This window comes from Rutidosis leptorrhynchoides, chromosome 11 (genome assembly GCF_046630445.1).
Source record: "Rutidosis leptorrhynchoides isolate AG116_Rl617_1_P2 chromosome 11, CSIRO_AGI_Rlap_v1, whole genome shotgun sequence".
Taxonomy (NCBI): domain Eukaryota; kingdom Viridiplantae; phylum Streptophyta; class Magnoliopsida; order Asterales; family Asteraceae; genus Rutidosis; species Rutidosis leptorrhynchoides.
Genome location: NC_092343.1, coordinates 36,644,483 through 36,672,061, shown reverse-complemented (window position 1 = coordinate 36,672,061; position 27,579 = coordinate 36,644,483). Strand labels below are relative to the sequence as shown.

General features: G+C 32.5%; 2 protein-coding genes and 1 long non-coding RNA gene across 11 annotated transcripts; all 3 read left to right on the top strand.

Moving 5' to 3' along the window:
• Window positions 1–543: 543 nt before the first annotated feature.
• On the top strand, window positions 544–3,794 carry LOC139876787 (uncharacterized). 9 transcript variants are annotated; one of them, XR_011768291.1, is made up of 6 exons: window positions 544–766; window positions 852–1,485; window positions 1,768–2,492; window positions 2,698–2,859; window positions 2,953–3,091; window positions 3,467–3,794. It is a non-coding gene; the product is annotated as an uncharacterized lncRNA (long non-coding RNA). The 9 variants fall into 9 exon arrangements; XR_011768293.1 differs by having other exon boundaries at window positions 544–781; window positions 1,381–1,485; XR_011768298.1 differs by having other exon boundaries at window positions 544–1,485; window positions 1,768–2,091; window positions 2,191–2,492.
• Window positions 3,795–11,934: 8,140 nt separating this feature from the next.
• LOC139876608 (internal alternative NAD(P)H-ubiquinone oxidoreductase A2, mitochondrial-like) lies at window positions 11,935–17,673 on the top strand. Its single transcript, XM_071863950.1, has 9 exons — window positions 11,935–12,478; window positions 13,158–13,371; window positions 13,466–13,626; window positions 14,040–14,105; window positions 14,695–14,858; window positions 14,952–15,066; window positions 16,653–16,832; window positions 16,918–17,085; window positions 17,330–17,673. The coding sequence occupies exons 1-8, from the start codon at window positions 12,044–12,046 to the stop codon at window positions 17,068–17,070; spliced, it is 1,488 nt and encodes a 495-aa protein (XP_071720051.1). The 5' UTR covers window positions 11,935–12,043; the 3' UTR covers window positions 17,071–17,085; window positions 17,330–17,673.
• Window positions 17,674–24,574: 6,901 nt separating this feature from the next.
• LOC139874455 (uncharacterized) lies at window positions 24,575–25,129 on the top strand. The gene has a single exon (XM_071861887.1). It carries the CDS (start codon window positions 24,575–24,577, stop codon window positions 25,127–25,129), a length of 555 nt encoding a protein of 184 aa, XP_071717988.1.
• Window positions 25,130–27,579: the final 2,450 nt, after the last annotated feature.

Genomic DNA, 27,579 nt, shown 5'->3' with positions numbered 1-27,579 from the left:
GTTCAAAAATTAATTATTGTTCGGTGACATTTGCTTTAGTTATATTTGGTCAATTTCAAAAATATTTAATTGATTTTGTTTTGTTATTTTATTATTTCTAACAGAATGGTAGAGTTGACTTATGTATTGAGTTGTAGTCAAGTAGAAGAAGACCATATTCAAACATAAGAGGTTATTAGCTTTGAAAGGAGCAATTTTTCTCAACAGATGGATTCAGTCAACATTGATTTCAAGAGAACAAGAAAAGTATTGGAGGAATTAATGGACAATCATCTCATTTAAAGTAATTATAGCATTCAGTTGTTTCAAAGTAGCATGTAATAGGTTTGTAATCACATCACATTAGGATCACCATTAGAGAATAGCAATCAGTGCGCAAACAGGCTGATTTGGGCACGCCTACGGGTTGCAGTCACACTTTTGTATGACGCCGCAACGCGCGGCCAGCCTTTTCTAGTTTTTAATAATTAGTCCACGTGTCCCCGTAAAATTACAGATTAAAAACTGCCACCTTCCAAAAACACTAAATTAGGGTTAACAAAATCGCATCTAAAATCCACCGCACAATACCCAACCATTATGTACATACATCTGATTACATTCAAGTGTTCATCATCAAACAATGTTCATCATCATACATCCGGATTGAGGTGGATGGACTCAAACAACCGTAGTCACCGACGGCTAAGACAATCCAGCGCCGTCACTACCGTCGCTGCTATAGCCGTCCTTGCAGCGGTGTATGCCTTAGTTTGGATTCAAACCTGTTTGATACTTATTTGTATATATCTATCTATCAATTTATAATTTAAGTATGAACCTTATGATTATTTATAAACATTTTTTATTAGTGTTAGGGTTTGATCAAAGCAGAGCGTTATTCGACAATTCGTTTTGCGAAATTAACTATTCGATGGACCTTAATTAGGTTTTACAACTGCTGCGTATGTCTATATAACTCATAATAGTTACAACTGGATTTGATAATTGTATGTTATTTTGCAATTTATGTTGACGATTAGTTTTGTATATAGCTACTTTACTGTAAATTTGTACAATAAGTTTTATATTTTTGTTATCTGCTTAGTAATTTTAAATTTGGATTCTTATAATTGTGTAAGTCAAATTTTTTTGTATCACTAACTCTAATTAACGTTGCATATGTTGTATGTGTGTGTTTTCTGTTGTGAGCCGATGTTAGTTGTATAAAGCGTTAACTTCTTTTTTTGGTGTGTAGTATTCACTATTCAATTAGTACACCCGTGACAAACAATTAATCTAAATCTTTATTGAAACTGTGTTATATAATGTGCATATGACGTAGAGTATGTACGTTTTGTAGCGTATCTTTATCCTCAATTTTTCCTTTTTGGTGCTTAGAACATTGAGAAAGGTGGAAGTATCCTCAATTTTTTCGTTGAGATGCCGACACTGGGCTTCTTAATGGATTTGTGATTTCTCTGGCTTGCGAGTTGGTTTGATTAGGTTTGTTTTCAGTTTTTGCTTATAAAATTTTTTATCTTTGTAGATGATTTGATCCAGGTTACACTGCTTAAATTGGTGTAGTCTTTTGAATTTGATACGCTAAAACATGTTTGTCAATGTTTGTTGGTTATGTGTTTCAATATGGTCTTTAACCATTTTGGAAAATATTTGGAACTTGACCCAAAAGATTATCAGGACCTTCAATTTCTCTCTTCTTTCTTTTCCACTTTTTCTGTTTTTGAGGTAAAAGGGACACTAAATTACAAAAATTGTATCATGTAGGTGATGGAATCTGGATCAAATCTTGTGTTAGTTATGCGATCGACCCAAAGATGGCACCTTTAAACATTGTTTTGACATAATTCTCAACTGCTTTTGCAAATTAGAGTTAGTGAAATTTGTTTAAAAATTTCTTTCGCGTGTAGCTGGAAGAATTTATTGCAAACGTGTGACGGATGAGACACCGTTGCATAAGGTTATAAAGCGTAGAGATTGTTTTTGGTGATTGAATGGCAGACTATGGTCATGTGGCACGTGTAGTGGTGGCCAAATGAGGAGGGTTGATGGGTTATATGATCAGTTTGGATTACAAATGGCCAAATTACAGTTACTTGATACTACCAGCTCCCTTAATAATCATGCCTATTAATATCTATTTTTTACTTGATGAGTTAAATATGTGATGTATACTAAATCGAACTGAAGGTACCTGTTCAACTGCCCTTGAGCATTGAGCAAGCACGAAATAACACCTAATGATATGCGTTCAAACTAAGCACGGTACAGAGTTCTATTGGCTATACACGGGCTGGAAATAGTGTGATTTTGAAATTTTATAGTAAGTATGTAAATTGTGTGAATTTTTATTTTATTTATTTGCAACTACTTGAATTTTAGTCGGTTTTTGGGTTTGAAAGCAAATGAGAATAGAAGAATGTGAGTTGGTCGACTTGGTTGATTAGATTGAGAAGCTTGAACGAAAACTACTTTCTCACCCGTTAAATACGGTATCATCATCAACTTTTCTCCTTTTATTTTTTACTCATATCAAATTTCTTTGACCTTTTAAGGGAGCAATAGATCACATTTATTGCTTGAAATTTCACTTACATAGTGTTCATGACTTGAGTTGGTTCATAAATTTGGGTCTGATAGTGGTTTAATCTAATGTTCATTTCATACATTCAGACCTTATTAATTGAAAATTTACAGTTGGATGCAAGCTTGAAACAGGACAATTTGAACTGCATTATATATAAAAGGCTATTTATGAAATGACCGAGATAAGTATGTTGGTACTTCTGCTTGCTTCTGGTAAGTCCATGGTTCATGATTCAAGCACTTTTCCGACTGTTCGAAGTTCAAATATTGTAGGTACGTTTTTGATCTCATTTTGTATTCGTTGTGTGGTATTCATTTGTCTTTATTATTATTTTATAAATGTTGTTTTATCATACTTTTGTGCAGATGTTGTGCAGGTACAAAAGTAAGTTTGAAGACCGTCCGCTACTTGAGCTGGACAACGAACAATTTGCCGACGCCGGAAAAGAAAAGAATAAGAACAGATACACAATATCCCATACTTCAAAACCTAAACACATACAAGGTACAACACACTTAAACCAAAACTACGATATTACGACATTTACATTTAACAGCCATATTATTGCAACAATTATTAATAGTTTATTCTCTTGATTTGTCCATTCACATTTCGGTTTCATAGGCTTATACTCCTTTTGAGTATTATTATTATTGTGGTATAAATTTATTTTACTAATGTCAGTGGTACTATCTTGATTTTCATCTATATGGAGTTATCTGAAGCTTATATAATGCCATAGTTTTTGATTAAACAAATTTTTTATTTACCCATTAGTTGAAAAATCCGATCATTCTCTAGCAAAGATTAGGATACCAAATAGTTCCTTTGCACACAGACTTATACATTGTCCAACAAATTATTCTTCTATGACTGCAGATTCGCCCGTTCACATGCGAAGCAACAATCGGAACAATTATTGTAAGATTATTATTTTATGAAGGATGGTTCACTTTTTGGATGCAAACCTTGTGGGTCAAAGGCCGGTAACAAGGTTATTGGTTCTACTGCTAAAATGATGTAGGATGTCAACAATGGTTTTCAAGTTAATAGAAGTGTACCCAAAGTAAGTAACCTTTAGGTTTGTATAACCTGATACAATTGCAGTCATGATGTATATCTAGAATTTTTTGACCATGTTTATGCAAACATTTTTTAATTGTTCTTTGACTTTAACCCGGGCTATGCAATATTGAAGTTAATAAAATTTGGGTCTTTTTTCGTACTATATAAGGCTTATACTACAACATAAATAATACTACTACGTATTAAATAACAATGTATGAAAAAAAGCTCTTTATGTTATATTTCAGTAGGCTTATAACTACCTTTAGTGGTCTGGTTCAATATATTCAAATTGAAAGAACCAATAAAAGAGAGATGTGTTGTAGAAGATATAGGAGAGAAAGAGGTTGAAGAGGTGTGATGTATTTAATGTATATGTGTGTTTTTGTAACTTACATTATGCACATATATATAGTACAAATTTTACTATCCATATTTGACTAATTACCATCCATATTTAACTACTAAATTTACAACACTCCCCCTTGGATGGTAATTTTTTTTAAAGAGCAATTAATACTGCTTCGTTAAAAACCTTGCTAAAGAAAACCCAGTGGGATAAAACTTTAGCTAAGGAAAAAAGAGTGCAGCATAGAGTTGACTCCCCCTCAAGTAGACAACGCTGAGTCGTCACATCTTTTGAACTTGCCCCATGCCAATATTGTGAACGTATGTTTTGAAAACAGCGATTGACAGTGCTTTGGTATAAAGATCAGCAGAGTTGTTGATTGAACGTATCTCATTTTAAACTGGTTGTCTTCTACGAGATCTTGAGTATATGAGAAGAATCTGAGGTTTTCATCTGAAACAGTATCATCTAAATCTTTTATGACAAGTTTGACCCATGTGATTTGTCTACAGTCTCCTTCATGGTTTGCTCAAACTGTTGTTTCAATTCCTATTCCCTTTCAGTCTTTTTCTGAGCCTTACCAATATACCATTCTTTTCCATCAAACTTATGACCGTTAAGACCGTTTATAGCTTTAGCGCCTCGTCAGCATTTATGTTTTGTTCTGTCATTTTTGATACTCTTCTTTCATTTGTACTATGTAAGCTGTATTATCTTCATAGATAGTTGTTGGGCTTTTATAGCGTTCTAGTCCACAAGAATCAATAATGATTTGTATCATTGATCTTAACTAAAATCATTCCCGAGTAGCTTCATGTAATGCAATCACTTCGGCATGATTTGATGATGTTGCAACAAGTGTTTGTTTTGAGAACGTCATGATATTGCGGTGCCTCCATTTAGGAATAAATATCCAGTTTGAGATTTAGCTTTATGTAGATTAGATAAATAATCTGCATATGTATAACCAAACAAATCTTGTTTCGAGTTGTTAGAATAAAATAATTATAAATCAGTAGTTCCTCGAAGGTATCAAACTATTTGTTTGATCCCATTCCAATGTCTTTTGGTAGGGGCTGAGCTGAACCTTGTCAACAAATTAACTGCAAAAAAAATGTCAGATCTTGCATAATTTGTAAGATACATAAGAGCCCTAATTGCACTAAAATATGGAACTTCTGAACCAAGAAGATCTTCATGATCTTCTAGAGGATGAAATGGATTAGTATCAATATTAAGATCTAACAACCATATGAGTACTTAATGGTTTTTGTCTTGTCCATATTAAAATATTTTAAAATCTTTTCGGTATAAGTTGTTTGATGTATAAGTAAGTCATTAGTTATATGCTCAATATGTAAATCAACGTAATACTTGATTTTTTTTTATTTTAAAATCTTTCTTTAGAAGTTGAATGGCTTCATAGATTTCTTTATTTAAGATAATTGATATAAACAGCTATGATCACATATCCGAACATTGTTTTTATAAAACACACGTGCAAATAAGTTTATATGTATACCCTTTTCTTATCAAGTAGTAATTTAATCGATTATACCACATACGTCCCGATTGTATAAACCCATTTAGAAATCTTTGTGATTTAATGGAATATATTTCCTTGGGTTTTGCATTAGATGCTTATGATACCTTAACCCTTCAGGTATATTCATATATATATATATATATATATATATCACTATTAAGTGATCCATACAGATAAGTAGTAACAACATCTATGAGATGCATTTAAATAACTACCAGGTTGATTAAGTATCTAATAAGTAATTATATTCATTATAGGAGGATAAGTTTTTCTCCTAATTCATTTCTGGTCTTTGTGGGAAATCTTGAGTTACAAGTCTAGTTTTGCCTTGTAACTTCATTTGCACATTTCTTTTTGGATAAAAATTCATTTGTATCCCATTGTTTCACATCTTTAAAAGTGATAACGATTGATCCAAAAACTTTTCTTTTATTGAGCGATTCTAATTCAGCTCGTATTGCTCCTTTCCGTTGAGTTCAATCACGTCTATTTTGATATTCAATGACAGATTTTGGTTCCAGATCATCATCTTTATTCATGATGTCATTGTAACATTATATGAAAATATCTCATCAAGATTTTTCATTTCATTTCAGTTTCATAATATTGCATAATTTATTGCAATTTATGTATTTACATTTATCAATATCCTCTGCAGAAGGAGTATTTATTTGTGGTTCTTGTTGAACACTTTCTTTTACCTCATTATCAGCTGATTTTCTTTTTCGAGGATTTTTATCTTTGGAACCAATTGGTCTCCACGTTTCTGCCGTAGCAAAGACTCATGAGTGACATTATTGCCAGCTTTTGTAATTTCAATTCTAGCTGAAGCATTTACTGCTGGTATATATGATTTAGTCACTTATTTTTTGTATCTTTAAATGCATAAAGTAATTAATTTGCAAGTTCTTGCATATGCATTATATTTGAACTTTCTTTTCGCATTCTTTTGTGCGATGATCAATATTCCCTAATTGATGTTCACACCATGAAACATCATTTTATTTATATTTCATTTCTCCCCCTAATATAGGGAACAATGTTTCATTAAAGTGACAATCGACAAAACTTGCTGTAAAAACATCACCCGTCATGGGTTCAATATATCTTATGATTGAAGATGTTTCATATCTAACATATATTTCAATCCTTCTTTGAGGAACCATTTGTTGTGATTGTTCAATTAAAAATACACTGCACAACCAAATGTTATAAGATGGAAAATATTCGGTCTCCACCAAAATTAAGTTGGTAATGGAGAATATTTATAACTTGCACTTGATTTAATGCGAATTAATGTCACATCATGTAAATTTACATGTCCTCATATAAATATTGAGAGTTTTGTACTCATTTCTAATTGTCTTGTTATTAGCTGTAAGCGTTTATCTATTGATTCAGCTAAACCAATTTTGTGTATGCACATGAGCAACTGGATGTTCAACAACAATCCTTGTAGACATATAATAATCATTAAAAGCTTGAGATGTTAACTCACCAGCATTATCAAGTCTCATCCTTTTAATGGTGTAATCAGAATAATGTGTTCTTAATTTAATAATTTGTGCAAGAAACTTTGCAAATGCCATATTATGGCTTGATAACACATAAACATGAGACCATGCGTTAGATGTGACTATTAGAAAAATGGTCCACATGATGGATGAATTGGTCCATATATATACCCTTGAATTCTTTCAAGAAACATTGGTGATTATTTCTCAATGTGCTTTTCATTAATCGCCATATGTGATTTTCATTAATCACCATATGTGCTTTTCGTTAATCACTATATGTGCTTTTCATTAATCACCATATGTGATTTTCATTAATCACCATATGTGCTTTTCATCATATATCATTTTCACCATATGCGCTTTTAATCATATGTGCTGCGCTTTTCGTCATATGCACTTTTCATTATATGCGCTTTTAATTATATGCGATGCGCTTTTCATCATATGCGCTTTTTATCATATGTGCTTTTAATCATATGCGCTGCGCTTTTCATCATATGCGCTTTTTATCATATGCGCTTTTAATCCTATGCGCTTTTCGGTGCTACATAGATATTTTTCATTTTCGATTATCATTGACTGATAATCATATCCATTATGATATATATCAGAGAAACTTAACAAATTTCTCTTTGATTTGGGAGAAAACAAGACATTGTTTACCAAAAAATTCGTACCATTTGATAATATGAAATTTTGCCTTTTTCGTTCCTTATATCAAGTTTGCAAGAGCTGATATAGTATTTATAATTCCTTCATTTGATTTAAATCAATGAAATATTTCTTAGATTTGATCATAGTGTGTATGTTACTACTATCTGCAATACATAGGTCTTTACCATTTAATTGATGTTGTATTTCAGCAGGATTCATACTAAAACTTCAAATAAGATAAGCAAATAATGAGTTATATTTCAGCAAGATAATCAAATTATATTACCTGCAAACAAGTTATAATCTGAAGTACATAAAAGATAACACTTAATAAAACATATGCGTTATGGCCTAAAACCATTTATTTATGAGTGATACATAAAAAAAACTAGGCATCTTAGAAAATTCAAACCATTCAAGTCTTAAGGTAGCTCAGGGTTAATTTAATCAAGATTTGTCAACAGATTCACTCTCGTTTTCTTTTCTTTTGGGACTTATTTGTAGAGCTAAACAAGATGTTCATGTATTCAAGAAATACTAGACTGATGATCCACGTTACCAGATCATTAATAAGAATCTCCGGAATTCTTATAAGAGCGTCTACTAATATCTTTAATTTTATTCTTTCATGGATCACCGTTATTATTATTATTATTTTTTTTTTGATAATTAATATCGTATCTATCTTTGAGTATTTTCCATAATACACTTGGATTTTCGATCATATAATATGTAGATTCTAAGGACTCGTCAATATGTTTGCTAAGAAAAATACTTACTATTGCTTTCTCTTGTTCGGAATAATTGTTATTTTCATTCAGGGTTTCTAAAATACCGTTTGATTCGAGATGTTTTTCTATATTCATAACCCATGTTAAGTAGTTGTTCCCACTTGTTCTAAATGAGCAAATTTAAGCCTTTTCAAATTCGACATTTTCTATTATCAAAAAGATGAATAACATAAATCATAATCATAATCAACTTCTATTCATAGACAAATAATAAAATGAAATTAGAATCATTTTAAATTCATAAGTAGTAAACAACAGAATAATGGTATGATTACAAATAATAAAACCACAAGGGTAGGATAGAATATAGGTTCACCCGGTGGTATATTAGCAACAATGATGATAGTTAATATGACCAATACAATAGGAAAAATCATCCTTGTGTGAATCATTTTTACAAAAACTTTTTGAGAGTAGTAATCTGAAAAATGAAGATTGATTTGTGAAAATGTGAAAACGGAGATGTTTATTTTATATTTGAAAAATATAGTTGTTGTAACGTCGTCAGTTGACGTTAACAACCGTTATGTATATATGACCGTTGTAACGTCGTTAGTTGACGTTAACGAATAAAGTCACTATATCAAAACGCGTATAAGTAATATAAAGGACAAGATTTTTTTTTCTTATTTTAACTTTTAAGATTTACTTTTAATAAAAATACAAACTACTTTTTCTTATTTTAACTTTTAAGATTTACTTTTAATAAAAATACAAACTACTTTTTCTTATTTTAACTTTTAAGATTTACTTTTAATAAAAATACAAACTACTTTTTCTTATTTTAACTTTTAAGATTTACTTTTAATAAAAATACAAACTACTTTTTCTTATTTTAACTTTTAAGATTTACTTTTAATAAAAATACAAACTACTTTTTCTTATTTTAACTTTTAAGATTTACTTTTAATAAAAATACAAACTATTTTTTCTTATTTTAACTTTTAAGATTTACTTTTAATAAAAATACAAACTACTTTTTCTTATTTTAACTTTTAAGATTTACTTTTAATAAAAATACAAACTACTTTTACTTATTTTAACTTTTAAGATTTACTTTTAATAAAAATACAAACTATTTTTTCTTATTTTAACTTTTAAGATTTACTTTTAAGAATAAACATTAGTATGCATGAAATAAATAATGATTAATTGCATAAGTAATCATAAATGTTAGATAACATATAAAGACCCCATCGTATTCGTATTGATCGGAATTAATCTCGACCCATGGTACCGTGTTGTCAAATGACGTGTTGCGTATATAAAGTACCGTGTTGTCAAATGACGTGTTGCGTACAATCATGAGGTCTTGATTAGTGACGTGTGCTTGCTTAGATAAACCTTGATTATACGGAGCACTTCGTGCTGATAACGTGTTATATTTCAGTAGGCTTATAACTACCTTTAGTGGCCTGGTTCAATATATTCAAATTGAAAGAACCAATAAAAGAGAGATGTGTTGTAGAAGATATAGGAGAGAAAGAGGTTGAAGAGGTGTGATGTATTTAATGTATATGTGTGTTTTTGTAACTTACATTATGCACATATATATAGTACAAATTTTACTATCCATATTTGACTAATTACCATCCATATTTAACTACTAAATTTACAACACTTTAATTGAATTTTTAAAATTTAATAATGTGTATTGTAATAATTTTATCTCAGCCGAAACTGAGATCCGTCCTATAATAGACATCTTTTTCCCACATTACAATAAATTATGCCAACTAAAAAAGATTATGCAAAACAAAATGTTGTTAAGACAATTTATGGAAGATAAATGTCACAAACTTTACACTATATGATGTGAGTTGGAAATAATGTTTTTTATATTATATCTACCTCACGGCCTGGCTAGCCTGCCTACGGTAGTGGGAATTGTCCTTTTCGTAATCATCATACATTTAAAAAAAAAAAAAAAAAAAATCTTGAATCTTTGAAAACATCAACATTAAACATCAATAAAGTTATATGATTTCAGTAACTTTAATAAGATTATGGAAATGCAAGTTCCAACATATATGTTTCATAAAACCTAAGAGGTTTCACACTACTCCTACGTATGCATATGATATAATTCAACACAATTTGTTAATCAATGATTTTTTTTTGTACAACAAGACATATGTACAACGACAATACTCAATTCTGCGAATGCGGGGTATAGGGTACAAGATAACATGTGTGATATTGGAGTTTTAGTAGTTGCGGTACACTAAAGCATAGTGCAAATTATTTGCCACACCCCGGGTGAAAATTCAATTGATTAGCATATTAGCTAATTCCAAATACAACAAACATATTACAACATATTAGAGTAGCTCTATGATGGTGCTTATGTTTATTGCTCTACATTTTAAATGAGTAACTAATCAACTATTAAAATTGTTATTGTTAATCTGGTTGTACATTTATTTAATTAACATTTACAAACATGTGGTATTTTTTATAAGTTCTTATTCTTGTAGGCGGTAATATGGGCGGGCTAACCAGAGGGAGATTGAAGAAAACAGACATCATGCTTTTATTTGTGATTTTATCATACATCTAATGTGTTTCTATTTTAACGTTTTTGAATACTATTTTATAGAGCTGCCGTGCAATGCACGGGCTCTTAAATCTAGTACGGAGTACAAAACATGAAAGCAAGCATGGGGACTGGAACACTAGCACAAACGAGCCAATCTATAGTTTCTATTATATTGCTAAAATGATGATGTCATTATTATGCTAATTCCTTTGTTAAGAAAAAATCAAAAAGAAAAAAGAAAAAAATCTAAGCATGGTGAGTGATGTCATTAATTTAAATAATTTTAAATTAAAATTAAATCTTATTAATTAATTATTATTATTAAATCAATAATTATTTTAATTACTAAAATTAAATAATTTTACTTAATTATTTTGAATTGAGTACGAGAAGGTATATAAGTTAGGCACAAGGAAGTCAATTATACATTTATATTTTAATTTACACTTTTAAAATAAAATGACAACCAATATTATCTTTTATGATTGGATGTGGATTGTTTAATATGCATTTTAGGTGTTTGATGAAATGTTCAGCTGACGAGTTTCTTAGTCGGACTATGTGATTCCACGGGTCATTAAACTAAATAATTTTAGTATTTACATTCACTTAATACCTAAAACATATCATTAAACTGTTTTATTTAAACAAACCCGTGTTCCACGGGTCATTTCACCAGTTTTTATAATTCTTCTTCTCACACGCATTTTCGTTTAGATAATTCATCTTCTCACACGTGGCAACTTTTTTTTTTTTTTTTTTTTTCAGTCAAAATTTATTAACATCCAGCTCTACAATTGCATCTAGTAGCCACCATCTGTCCCCTTCAATTTTCCCCTAAATAAAAAATATATAAATAAAAATAAATTATTCTTCGTCTCCAACATTTTTGGTTAACCAAAAACACTCTCACTCCACAATCACTAAATTGCAATCTTCTCACCACTTATAACGAACTTTTAATCACCTCTCATCCCCCTAAAAAAAACCCGGTCATGTCCTGGTTCAGAAACCTAACACGGTTCACCACACCGGTCAAGAACCGAACCGCTTCCACCGCCAAATTCACTCCCACTTTATTCTCATTACAACACCTCCACCACTTCACCACCGGTGATGCGGCTGTTCAGCCGACGTCAGGTCTGGGACCCACCAAGAAAACCGACAAACCTAGAGTGGTGGTATTGGGATCCGGTTGGGCCGGGTGTAGGTTAATGAAAGGGATTGATACTAGCATATACGATGTCGTTTGTGTGTCTCCCAGAAATCATATGGTTTTCACTCCTTTATTAGCTTCTACTTGTGTTGGTACTCTTGAATTCCGGTCTGTTGCTGAACCCATTGGTAGGATTCAACCGGCGATTTCTTCTGAACCCGGTTCGTTTTTCTTTTTGGCTAATTGTAAAGGACTTGATGCCAAGAATCACGAGGTATGTGATTATATTCATGTTTTTTTTATTCAAGAGAATAAAGTTTGAATCTTTGATTTGAAAAACAGATTTTTTTTTTCTTCATGATTTTGTAATGGAATGAATAAAGTCTGAATATTCGATATGAAAATTTTGATTTTTAAATGACAGGATTAATGCAATTGTTTAATCTTGAATTATGACATACACATTTGAATTATAATCTGTGTACATTCATGTTAGTGTTGTGAGTTCTATAACATTGAATGTGGAAAAAGTATGAATCTTTGACCAATTAAGCAAGTAAAATTGATTGATTGAACTGTTTGCATAATTTGTCTGACATAGACTATATATTTGAATTATCATATATATTGGATGGTGTTCTATAATAAGATGTAAATGGTTATGTAATCTGCATACATTCATGTTAGTTTCTGAAAATGTGTTTTATAAATGTAAATGAGCTTTAGAATTCGAGTTAATAAGTTTGTCCTGTTCGGATATAATGATTTGATGATTATGTTAAGAGTGAACATAATTTGATTTGGGAGCCATCCAAGAATTGTTTTAAATAGATTATCGAAATAGATGTAGAATTACCCAATTTTCGTTATCTTTTGGTTTAATAAAATGTTTAGCCTAATATGATAGTTGATCATTATTATTGATTGATCATGAATGGTTTGTGCAATTTTAGGTGCATTGTCAAACAGTAACAGACGGATTACAATCACTAAAGCCATGGGATTTCAAGCTTTCGTATGACAAATTAGTCCTTGCTTCTGGAGCCGAGGCTTCAACTTTTGGAATAAACGGTGTGAAAGAACACGCTATTTTCCTTCGCGAAGTGCACCATGCTCAAGAAATTCGAAGAAAGTTGCTTCTCAACTTGATGCTTTCTGATGTGCCCGGTACAATAATTCGTAATTCGTTCCTACTTTAAAATACTCTGTCTTGATTTCATATATTATAAGGTTGAATTTGTGGAATACGATGTTTTGACAGGTGTTACTGACGAAGAAAAGCGTAGACTTTTGCATTGTGTCGTTGTTGGTGGCGGTCCCACTGGAGTTGAGTTCAGTGGCGAATTAAGTGATTTTATTATGAAAGATGTTCGTCAAAGATACTCGCATGTTAAAGATTACATTCATGTAACTTTGATTGAGGTGAGGTTTATACTTTTGGAGGTTTTTTTTTATAATGGTGGATGTTTGGACGGGTTGGGTAATGGGTCAAAAACGATAGTTTTTAAGTGCAGTTGGATTGGTTCAACAGCCCCTTAATCACACTTGTGAATTCTTACTAAATGATTCATGATCCCAAAGTCAAAATAGTATAATGATGCAAGTTTTTGAATAAAGCAATGTAGGAGTTGTATGCACACTATGCCGAATTTCAACCCCATAAACTTGTTTGACCCAACCTGTTTCCTTGGTAGTTAAGTTTTATGATTTGACCCATTTGAGATTTAAACAGAATTCAAATTGGCCCATTCATAAACAAATGGGTCAAAATTGTCATCTCTTGTTTTTATGTACATACTTTTGCACGCTCTTGAAAGCCAGATGAATTTATGCAGGCCAATGATATCTTATCTTCATTTGATGATCGCCTCAGGGTGTATGCAACTAAGCAGCTGACGAAGGTAACGTACTATCTCTCTTGAGAACGGTTTGTCGTGATTTTTTAAGTATCAAGAAGTCTACTTCCTTTTTCTATTTTGTGAAAATCTTTTCTTCTTTTCTTTTTTTATATCTTCTTTTAGTATATAATACGAAAGTCATAATTATGGTCAAAAAATAGAATATTGACCTTTAGATAAGTTCATAACTATGATTTTCAATGATGATGTCATACTCTCTCCAAATCAACAATTGATTTGAACTTTCAACAATTCATTTGAATTTCAACCATCGATTTGTAACAAATTCAATTCTCTCTTATATATAAAAACGTAAAACAAACTCAATTATCTTAATGTTCTTCTATATTAGAAAGAAAACTTATTTGTTTATTATAATATTATTAAATATAAATATAAATATTAGTTATTAATTTCGTAAAGTCGTGGGTGTACACTAGTGTTAATTACATAACAAAAGAGTTACAATCTTGATTTATAACACAGTAGAAAGATAAAGGATAATTGTGATCTGGAATTTGGAACTCAAAGCAGAGTCAGCACATATATTTTCAAACTAACTTTATTTAAAGTCTATTAATTTCTTTTTTAGTCCGGAGTTCGTCTAGTTCGTGGTACCGTTAAGGAGGTTCAATCTAAGAAGATAGTTCTCAGTGATGGTACGGATGTTCCGTACGGTTTATTGGTGTGGTCTACTGGTGTGGGGCCCTCATCTTTCATCAGAGATATGGACCTTCCAAAGGCTCCTGGTGGAAGGTATAAATGTTCATAATCTATCAATTTTTGGCATATGGGGCCTGATTTTAACATTTTGTATTAATAGTTGGAACTGATATTGTACGTGTGTAGGGTTGGGATCGACGAGTGGTTAAGGGTACCGTCAGCACCTGATGTTTTTGCGATCGGTGATTGTAGCGGGTACCTTGAGAGTACCGGAAAAGCTACCCTTCCTGCTTTGGCGCAAGTAAGTAGTACCGCAACCGTGTTATCAGTTATTGTTTTCAATATGGGCCAATATTGGGTCATTGTTACTACTGGACGAAGCGGACCTCATGGGGTTGGGGTTTTATTTATTTCAAAAGGTGATGCTTCACTTGAGTTACTAGTGATCACAAAAACGAGTTTAGTTTAACAAGAATTTAAATTTTAGACAGGACAGTATAAGAGGTTGTCAGCCTTATAATTAAGTTTTTTGGGCCATTATTATCGTGTGTCATCTGTTTGGCTTAGAGATGAGCAACGACTGCTTAAAAATGGTTTTCAGTCCAGTTTTCATGCAGAAAAGACAAGACCGGGTCTCTCTGCCCTCGGGTAAAGCGGGGGATGACTTTATTTACCCTTGGGCAACGTTACCGGCTAATCGGGGGTACTCGGTCGGGACTTTAAAGGGAAAGGGAGTAATTGGCAACTCGGGATAAATTGGAGATTAATCGGATATAACCTTTTATACATTTAAATAATGAATTTTAAATTTATATGTGGGAGAAGAAAACCATAAACATCAACTTAAACATAATTTTCTAGAACATAAATATAATCGTTTATTTTTTCAAACACTCTAAAATTCTAGTTTAAAGTCATAATTTAATATTGACCAGTTTTGACTTTTACCGATTTTGACCGAATAAATCTGACTTTAACCAACAAATCCGATTTTGACCCATTAACCGACGTCAACCGCTCAATTAATCGTATTTTAGAAAATTGGATCGGCCTGTTCTTAATAAGGAGTAATCGGGGAGTTTTACAACAATGCCCTTGGTGGAGATATGACTTAACTTTTTTCTGGGGCAGAGGAAAGATCGTCTACATCTCACCTTAGGAATTAGGTATTGTTGTTATATAAGCTTGGGTTAATAGATTTTCAACGAACCGCCATTGGGTATCTCAGCTCATTTTCACTTTTACAAATACATCATTGCATATAATTAAATACGTTGGAAAACTTCAAAATACTACAAAATGTTATATTGGTCTCATTTCAGTTTTGTAAAACCGGTTTAGACAGTTTAAAGCTAGTTTTAGTCTGGTTTATGACTGGTTTCAGTCTTTAACCGGTTTTGGACTGATACTAGTTTTAGTCTGGACTGATATCATCCAGATCCTAACCAGTTTTGTGACTGAAAGTAGGACAGACGCGCAGTCCTAGAATCGAACGGTCTATTTCCATTCCGGTCTGTATAGGACCGGTGTCAGTTTTAGATTGTTTTTGGTCATCTCTAGTTTGACCCATCTCTTCCCCCTTTTTGCTATCCTTTATTATTTGGCTCGTCTGAGATGAAGCGTATAATGAAATGACCCATTAATAAGTGATATGAGTAAAAACACGTGGGTAGGGTGAGTTTTAAACTCAATGTGTGCAGCCTAACCTGGGTGTCCCAGTGACCATTTCGCCACCCCAGGATGTGGGGTGATAAAGTTATGACCTGAGACCTCTTGTGAGAATACCAAGCCGCCTTGGTACTAGGCCACAATAAACGGGTCAAAATTGCTACCTTCGCTTCCTTTTATCTGTAATCATAGTATCTCACACACAGATGTACGTTTTAGGTGGCAGAGAGAGAGGGTAAATACCTAGCCGAACTTCTAAACAAGATCGGTAAAGCGGGTGGCGGATTTGCTAACAGTGGTGGCGATATCGAACTTGGGGCCCCGTTTGTTTATAAGCATTTAGGATCCATGGCGACCGTTGGGAGTTATAAGGCTCTTGTTGATCTCAGACAAAGCAAGGTAAAACAATTCGTTTATCCCACTTTTTATTTTGTTTTAAGAGACGGTTTTTTCCCATTTATGTGTATCTTTTCAACGTGTTTAGGAAGCGAAAGGTTTGTCGCTTGCGGGATTTCCTAGTTGGTTCATTTGGCGTTCTGCTTATCTCACACGTGTTGTCAGCTGGAGAAATAGATTTTATGTGGCGATTAACTGGCTGACTACATTCGTATTCGGTCGTGATATAAGTCGGATATAAACTTCGTCACGTACGGTACGTTTTCTTCCTTTAAATACTAAAACCTTTAACAACATATGAGCTAGATATGTCAGAATGGGTGGGCTGGATAATGGGTCAAAATCAATACTTTCAATGCAGGTCCAATCAAATTGGACTGGACTGTGACCTTTCAACATTTTTATGTTAATTCTTTATTTAAATAATGGATTTTGAACATTTAAACACTATTCACATGCTTGAATTGGCCTCCTATATGACTTATTTTATATATGACCAGGTTTAAAAATTGTACCAATTCGACCCGGTTGGAAATAAAGATACAAAAAAAAAAAAAAAAAAAAAAAAAGAACCGTCGTACTTGCAACACAATCTCAATCTCCTTTCAGTTTAGGAATGGTTCATTTGGAGCATCATCGTATCGAAGAACTCAAAATGATTGTTTTGTTTCTTATTGTTTATCCTCGTTTTATTATGTAAAGGACTACACACTTTTGGTAATCATCCGTATCCATATACCGATTATATTTTTATTAAGTATATATGATTTTTTAGATTATTGGTTTCGAAAATAAAAGGTACAAGGACTACTAAAAAGTTGAAATAATTTTCATTATTAGTGAGATTTTATGGTAGAGTATATATAGAATCTTATGTTAGTTAGGTTGCGTGGTTGTTAACTTCGTTGTTTTAGGTTTTGTTGTTTGTTTGGATTTTATTGTTAAGCTTGTTTTTTTAGGGAAAAAAAATATATTCAAAATCTTGCCATTTTTTGAAAATTTTACATCATAATGAAAATCACAATAGAAAAGGTGCACTGATGTTGAAGAAAAATAAACAGATTTGCTCTTGAATAAGCAGACAAAAGGTGATTGATTGCACATGTGAAAGTATACATGAAGGCCATCAACATAATCTGAAACCATGAATAACATGAACATATGCAATAGCGAATAGGTTAAAGATTTCGATACCGATCTCTTGTTTGGTACTGATATCTTCTTTGGTGGTTACTCTTGGACAATTATACTCTACATCTTTGTTTGTGTTATATAATATGTTTAGTGAAAATTATACTAAGACTGAATCTAACGCGGCGTCAGATGGGCCAGCGTCAGACGAGTTGGCATAAACTGACGCCCCTGACGCCATTAACGGGGCGCCAGTTTTTGACGCTGGGAGGCGTCAGTCGGCATTTTGACTGAAAAAAAGGGGCTTCAAATGGTGTGGTGGTAGCAAATGATTGGGTGGGGTAATATATCCGTTACCCAACGGATATATACCTGTTTTTTCATTATTTTTTTTAAAACTCAATTTTTACTCCATTTTACTCCTATTTAAACCCCAACAATCATATCATTTTTCACACAATTCATTCTTACTTGCTCTATTTCTTTCTACTTTTTATTTTTTTTTACAAAAGTTTATTAGTTTATAAATGGGTTCTGACTCCGAAGATTTGCGGATTGTTCAATTAATTCAAGAAATAGAAGATGATGATTCCGAAGTCGAATCGGCACCATCTATTCCGAGAGTTAGAGGTTACATTCCTAGGGAACGGGAGGTTGCTGCACAACGTTTGTAGAAGATGCGAATTAGTTTTTTTTTTAATCTATGTAATCGTCAATCTATGTACTTTTAAATTCTTATCAAAAATTAATTATGTATTTTTTTTATTAATGTTATTTATTTTATTTTGTTGTATTTATTTACCATTTTATTGTAATTTATTTTATTTTGTTGTATTTATTTACCATTTTAAATCATTTGAAAAAAAAAAAAAAACTGATGGACCCTACTGAATTTAACACTGGCATTTGACATTTGGGGTTATTGAGGGGTCAAAATTTGACACTGCCATGTCATAGGCAGATGCACTTTTTGAGCCAAAAAGTACAAATCTGCCTGTGATGTCACAGGCAGGGTTAGAAACATTCTAATGAAAACATGTTTAAATCAGTTCATTTATACAAAATCAAATAATATATAATACAAATAAAAATAAAAATATTTGAAGTTAAGAAAAAAAAGAGTGAAAATTTAAAACGGGACAATTATGTTGGAACGGATGGAGTGATGATTTGAGATAACCTAATCTACAATGTCAAATAGTACGGAGTATAAGTTTTCATAAACAACAAATTGTTTGGATTTTGGGAACTAAATATGAATATATGATAGTTATTATATACTGTAATGGCCTAAACAGCATGATTTGCAAAATATTTGAAATAACATGCGACAGATTCTATTAACAATAACTAAATATACTAAATCCTAAAGAGGCCCAACATGGCTTGGACTAAAATGTGACATATTCAAGATTGTTTGATATCATTATATCAAAACAAGTATAGGTATAACCGAATTACCATCTCAATATTTTCATATAATCAAACGATATGAGTTGTATTTCCATTAACGCCTTCGAAGCATTCCAACACGAATTTGAAAACACTTTTCGGTTACGATTTCGCCATATTAAATATCCACTCGTCCACTCCAACGCTTAACAAATTAACGAGTCAAGAGGGGATAGGACCCTATTACAATTTCCACGAAAGGCTTCGCCAATGCTTAGATTTGTAACCAGGCCTAACCCCCACCATTTATATATTTTTTCCCAAACATCTAACGAGTGTCTACAAAAGAACAATGAATGTTCAATTGTTTCCACGTCGTCATTACATATAGGGCATCTAACGGAATCCAAGTCTATACCTCTCTGCAACTGGTCCTACTTCTTAAGTTAATTTCCTACTGTTCCCTGCTAGTTTGTTTGCTGTCTGTTTTTCAAATTATCGAGTTCATACCAGGCTCAGGCTGCGTCCTTCGAGTCTCAGTATCTTGTATTCCGTCTATATCATGCATCGAGTCTGTATATGTTTCGTGTTTTGTATTGGGCTGGGCCCCCTCTTGGCCCTTCGAGTTATATAATTTTTGCTTTTTGAAAAAAAATATTTTCATATAAAAGAAGATATAATATAACTTTGTGGGAACCACTTATATCTTGTCTTGATCGTATTATAAATCTTGAATGCATGGATGTAAATTGTGCACGTTTTGCGAAATTTACATTAATGACAAAAATGTGGTTTTGATGACTTGAGACCCAAACCCGAAACTTTGGCACAGTTCACTTTACTCTGACTCGTGTTGAACATTTTTGCAACACACTCATTTCTAGCATTTACAAAGTATTCTGAAGGCTTGATAATATAATCTTAAAACTTTGTCAAGTAAGGGTTCGTGAAACTTGATTTTAATCGACTTGAATCAAAGCAAAGAATAATTGATACTAGTATGAATTAAAGCACCTTTGGTTTAAAGGAATTATGCTAAACTAACTTTGAAAATGGAAACTAAGTCAAACATTTGACAAATATTTAGTTTGCGCTTTGGTTTATAGTAGACCCAAAAGTATCCGTTAATCATTTTGGAGTAAACTAGTTGAGGAGTCCTCGTTTCGTAACAGAGAACGTTTGTTAAATCCGGTTGTAAAAAAGATATGAAATAATATACGGAAAGAAAATCAATTGGAATTGGTATACACATTATATTAAATGACGTGGAGGTGTATATGTGTGTGACCTCGAAAGCTCACATGAACTCAACCATATAGTGCAGCACAATTGGTTGTTTGAAATTAATTTTTCAGTTCAGTCCTCAAGTTTAACTCTAGAAAATTTGGTAGTCATTTCAGCAACAAACGGTACTTCAGGAAGTGGTCATGTGTATTTAATACTACGATAATTATATTTGTATGTTCATAAATAGTATAGGGACGTGAAATGTAAATGTAATTCACTTTCTTGTCTATTACTCAAAACAAAGCTCCGTTGATAGTGCGTGGAAGCTCCGTTTCAAATATAATTTGCTGCGTTTAGTTCGTAAAATTATTTCGAGTTTAACGGTTATGGTGGTGAAACCTAACTCGGCCCAAACAAAAAGATAAATTGCGTCAAAAATTCAAGTGAGTTTTAGTTGGTGGTTTTACATTAACTAAAGAAGTTACCATTTGCCTCCATTAATTAAACTTTTACACCTCTAGAAATTTACATTTTACCCTTCAATTTAATCAAAATTGACAAGTTGTAGTGTTGGGCCTTGATGGTACATCTTGGTAAGGCTAAGGTACAAATGAGGGAAGCACAATGTTGTTTTTAGTTCGTAGAACTATTTCGAGTTTAATGGTTACGATAGTGAAACCTAACTCCACCCTAACAAAATGATAAATTCCGTCAAAAATTTAGGTGAGTTTTAGTTGGTAGTTTTATAGTAAATAGAGAAGTTGCTATTTGTTCTCCTGAATTTAACCTTTACACCTCTAGAAATTTACATTTTTTTCTCTTAGAAGTTATATGTTTTGCCCCTCAATTTAATCAATAATGAAAAGTTGTAGTATTGGGCCTCGATTGTACAATTTGGTAAGGTTGAGGTACAAATGAGGGAAGGACAATTTGGGTTATTGTTCATGATTTTCTCTTTTAGAAGAAAGGATAATGACTACTAATCGAGATGATTAAGGATAGGTTTATTTTGCTGTCTGGTAATAGAACATGCATGTGAAGTATATAATGAATACAATATGTGCCTGAACTGATATAATACTAAGACACAAATAAAGTCGATTATTTTTCAATGAATCATATCCATCCCATCAATGATTGGGCTAAAACCCTGTGGGCTATACAATGATAATGGACTACGGGCAAAACTGATACATAAACTATATACAGTCTAATACGCTCCCGCAGTTGAACCGGGAGGTAAAGAACAAACGTTGAAGCTGGATTTGAAATCCATAAATAATCGAGCAGTCCCTTAGTAAAGATGTCAGCATACTGAAAAGTAGTAGGGACCTGAAGTACACGAATGCCGCCTGTAGCAACCTTATCATCCACGAAATGTATGTCGACCTCAATGTGTTTTTTGTGTTGGTGATGAATCGGGTTGGTAGAAAGGTAAACCACGCTCACATTATCACGATAAACCAAAGTAGCATGAGAAAGTAGAGAGTGAAGCTCCCGAAGTGATTAGCGTATCCAACATGTCTCAATAAATACATTGGAAACCATTGGATATATGCTTCAATACTAGAGCTGGAGAAGGTTGTTTGTCTTTTAGAAAATCGAGATAAAAGATTTTAACCAGGATATAACAATAACCGGATGTAGAGCGACGAGCGTCAAAGCAACATCCCCCATCTGTATCAAAGTAAGCAATAAGTTACGTGGTAGAGGATGAAAATATCTGAAGCCCATTATCAACTATCCTACAAACATAACGAAACACATCTTTAATAGCACTGAAGTGAGGTTCTCGTGGGTCATGCATGAACAAACACAACTACTAAACCGCGTACGTAAGTGCTATCTATGGTTTAAATTGAGATCTATAATCGGAGGCCCATTGGGTCATGCCAGAGAGGTCCACAAACATATTAACGTTGTTGGTAGCAGCACACCTCGACTAAGGGGCATACCAACTACGATATGCCTGGAGCAGGCGTGTTATAAGACATGTCCATTATTAGTAAACTCAAATCCAACTATAAAACACATGATGCTGACAGTGTCTGAGTGTGGCCATATTAGGTAAAGAACTCATACCATGCTATTAACCAATAGGTCTTTGCATGTTCAAGTTTATTCCTTTGTCCTAATTCACTTTATGAGGGATTGCATTTTATGCTCATGCCCGAGGATGATGTCAACGCGAAGATAAAGATAAGTACGTAGTCGGTATTTTTTTTCTGTACGGTTAAATGGCCTTCTCGGGTAGTAATATTTTGTATCATGCGTGACCTCGAGGCGGGGATCATCACGGTCGTATTGTGGAGGCGCTATATACTCGAGTCTATCCTTGAACTGAACGCGGAGATCAAGATAGTGGGATCGATCTTTATCTATGTTAAGCTCATGCTAGCGTGTCGTGTGTCAGGACCTATGTGCATTGTCACTAAACTACATCGTTGTGTAGTTTAACACATGATATCCATCATATTTATGTTATGTACTCATGAGCGAATCTACGTGTATGGGAGTAGGGTCCTATGATCCTACTACGTTGGAAAAGTTGTACATTATTTACTCTTCAAATTGTATATGAGACTACTAAATATAGCTATAGAACCCCATATATTTTTAGAATTTGTAGGTTTTATTTTATTTGTTTTTGAGGTAATAGCCATTAAAATACCCTTCAAATGTAATTAGCTTTGAATTTTTTTTGGCCCCTTTGAGGTGTCATCATGGATTCGTCACAGTATGTACTTCGGATTTCTTTTGAGAGAATTTTTCGCAAGTTATATGTGAGGGTAATAAAATTGATATACATAATTACCCTAATATGAACACAATAGCGACATAAATATCTTATATTATTAGTGACGTACGATACAACTCTTAAAAGGTTTCTCAATACTTTAATACTAGAATTCGTGTGTATCCTCTCGTTAACTGTAGGATCATTTTTAGCCCAACAATATGTCCAACATATAAGCCCCTGAGTCCCTTGGTACTCTAAAACCAATTGATGACAGAGGGAGGTTCACATAAGCTTATATACTAACAATATTTCTTTCCAACTTCTGATGTGGGATGGTTTTGCATCTTTTTTAATCTATTAACTCCAAAAAACACTCCTTAATCGGTTTAGCTACATGCTACTTTCTACATGCTTGCTACAGCTTTCTTTCTGCTAAATTACATCGATGATACACCATCCACATTCGGGCTACAACCACAACTCTGATAGCAGTTGTAGGATCGTTTTTAGCCCAACAATATCTCCAACATATAAGCCCATGACTCCCTTAGTAATTTAAACCAACTGGTGATAGAGGGATGCTCTCATAAGCTTATATACTGACAATATTTCTTTCTAACTACCCATGTGGATGGTTTTGAATCTTTTTAACCGATTAACTCCAACAATAACTAGTAACATCAAGAGAATTATACACTTCTCTTCGTTCGTGAGACCAAGTTATTTGTAGAGGATACAACTAAAGCTTGCACTATATAGCGGTGAGCGTCTAATTATCATCAATAACGACATGTCAAGCAGTTGTAGAATATACAGAAGTGCGTATCACATGCTGGGCGCACGTTAAATGCTCACACTACTTAATGATACGGGTAATCCTACGACGAGCACTCGTACGTATCACGTGCTGGGCACACGCTCATTTGGATTATCCGACATGCAAAATACGGCACGCGACACAACTTTGCTTGGCTCGTACAAAAACAAACTTATCCTTATTTAAGTCGTAATCCTTTCTTAATTATAATCGCGTTTTGGAAATTATAAATGTTTACAGGCCACATGATACTACTTCAAAGAAGGACCTAGGGACGATTTATCTTCTGTTATAAATGGCCTCAATGGGTGTTATTTCTGCTTTGGTGACTTTAATACTGTATGGTGTATGGATGAAAGAAAATGATCGATCTTTAATGCTAGGTAGGCGATTGAGTTAAATGAGTTCATCAACAACTCATCTTTATCCGATCTACCTATGGGTGGCCGACGTTTCAAATGGATGACTAAATATGGGAGAAAAATGAGCAAACTTGATCGAATTATGGTGTCTTGCTCCATTCTTTCACTATGGATGAATGTTGCTGTCAGTACCCTGCCTAGGGGTGCCTCTGATCATTGCCCCTTGTTAAATTCTAATGTTGATTCGGTTGCTAACTCGGGCCCTAAACCGTTTAAGTTTTTTAATGCTTGGATGGGCCACTCTGAATTCACGAAATTGGTAGAAAACAATTGGGTTGCCCCAATTAATATTTACATGGTTGATCTAGTGGTTAAAAATAAGTTAAAGAGGCTTAAAGTTGCCATCAAACCATGGGATGCGGAACACTTTGACAACATGGATAAACAAATTAAAGATCTGCAGATCAAAGTTAATGATTGGGAATTGATGGCAGAAGTCTCCACACCCACTGAAGGGGAAGTTACTGTACATAGGTCCAATGTTGATCTCTTTATCACTTTACAAAAGAAGAAGTCATCGATACTCAAACAAAAAAGCAGGATTAAGTGGGAGATCGAAGGTGACGAGTGATAATGCTAAAAATGAACATATATTTCATAGCAGTATTCCTCAAGAAAGACAAGCTTTTAGTTGCAATTGTTCTATTTACAAGTGATATTCGTTTAAATAATAAAAGGTGAAGACTAAAGACAGATTCGACGAATTAAAGACGCAAACGACCAAAAAGCTCAAAAGTACAAAAGACAATCAAAGAGGTTCCAATTATTGATAAGAAACGTCTCGAAATTACAAGAGTACAAGATTCAAAACGCAAAGTACAAGATATTAAATTGTACGCAAGGACGTTCGAAAATCCGGAACCGGGACCAGAGTCAACTCTCAACGCTCGACGCAACGGACTAAAAATTACAAGTTAATTATATATATAAATATAATATAATATAATATATAATTAATTATATTAATTATATATATATTATATTTATAAAATAAATCGTCGACAAACAAAGAGCCAAAAGCTGGTGAGCTGTATTTACAAACTCCGCGACTCGCGGAGTTTGAAGGCAAAATGGGCCGCGAGTCGCGGAGACCCAAAGTTTGAAACTCCCTATAAAGCCAACCGAATTCTGATCATTTTTCATCTAACATATATCCATCTCTCTATCTATATCGTATATATTTATATTTATATTTATATTTTAATTTTAATTTTAATTTTAATCATAATAATAAGGGTATGTTAGCGAATGTTGTAAGGGTGTAAGTCGAAATTCTGTCCGTGTAACGCTACGCTATTTTTAATCATTGTAAGTTATGTTCAACCTTTTTAATTTAATGTCTCGTAGCTAAGTTATTATTATGCTTATTTAATCCGGAGTAATCATGATGTTGGGCTAATTACTAAAATTGGGTAATTGGGCTTTGTACCATAATTGGGGTTTGGACAAAAGAACGACACTTGTGGAAATTAGACTATGGGCTATTAATGGGCTTTATATTTGTTTAACTAAATGATAGTTTGTTAATGTTAATATAAAGATTTACAATTGGGCGTCCCTATAAATTACCATATACACTCGATCGGACACGATGGGCGGGGTATTTATATGTACGAATAATCGTTCATTTAACCGGACACGGGAATGGATTAATAGCCACTAGAATAATTAAAACAGGGGTGAAATTATGTACAAGGACACTTGGTATAATTGATAACAAAATATTAAAACCTTGGATTACACTCAGTCGACATCCTGGTGTAATTATTAAACAAAGTATTAAAATCTTGTTACAGTTTAAGTCCCCAATTAGTTGGAATATTTAACTTCGGGTATAAGGATAATTTGACGAGGATACTCGCACTTTATATTTATGACTGATGGACTATTATGGACAAAAACCAGACGGACATATTAAATAATCCAGGACAAAGGACAATTAACCCATGGGCATAAAACTAAAATCAACACGTCAAACATCATGATTACGGAAGTTTAAATAAGCATAATTCTTTTATTTCATATTTAATTCCCTTTATTTTATATTTAATTGCACTTCTAATTATCGCATTTTATTTATTGTTATTGTATTTAATTGCACTTTTAATTATCGTACTTTTTAATTATCGCAAGTTTATTTTATCGCACTTTTATTATTCGCAATTTCATTATCGTTATTTACTTTATGCTTTAAATTAAGTCTTGTATTTATTATTTTACATTTGGTTTTAACTGCGACTAAAGTTTTAAAATCGACAAACCGGTCATTAAACGGTAAAAACCCCCCTTTATAATAATAATATTACTTATATATATATATTTGTATTTTTATAAAAGTAAACTAATATAGCGTTAAGCTTTGTTTAAAAAGATTCCCTGTGGAACGAACCGGACTTACTAAAAACTACACTACTGTACGATTAGGTACACTGCCTATAAGTGTTGTAGCAAGGTTTAAGTATATCCATTCTCTAAATAAATAAATATCTTGTGTAAAATTGTATCGTATTTAATAGTATTTCCTGTAAAAATATAAGCTATTTTATATACTACTCTGCTAAAACATCAAGTATATTTTTGGCGCCGCTGCCGGGGAACTCTTAAACGCCGGAAGCGCAACGCTAATATAAAAAAAAAAGATTTTTAGTTTACTTTTATTAAAATTTGTTTTTATAAAAATACGTTTTAAATATTCGAAAATATAAAAAGAAAAACAAAAATTTATATATTTTTAAGATTTTGTTAAATATTTAAGTTTCTTTATTTTTATTTTGTAAAAATATAAGTTTTATTTAATTTATTTTATAAATATATTTTATAAATATAAAAAACCGAAAAAAATATATATATATATATATATATATATAAATCTAGCTTTAAGATTTTTATTTATAAAATTATAAAGTAATTCTATTTTTATTTTAGTTTTTAAATATAAGTTTTTTTTTATATACAAATATTTAGATTTTAAAACAGAAAATATAAAAAGAAAAAAAAAATACAAACTCCGTGACTCGCGGA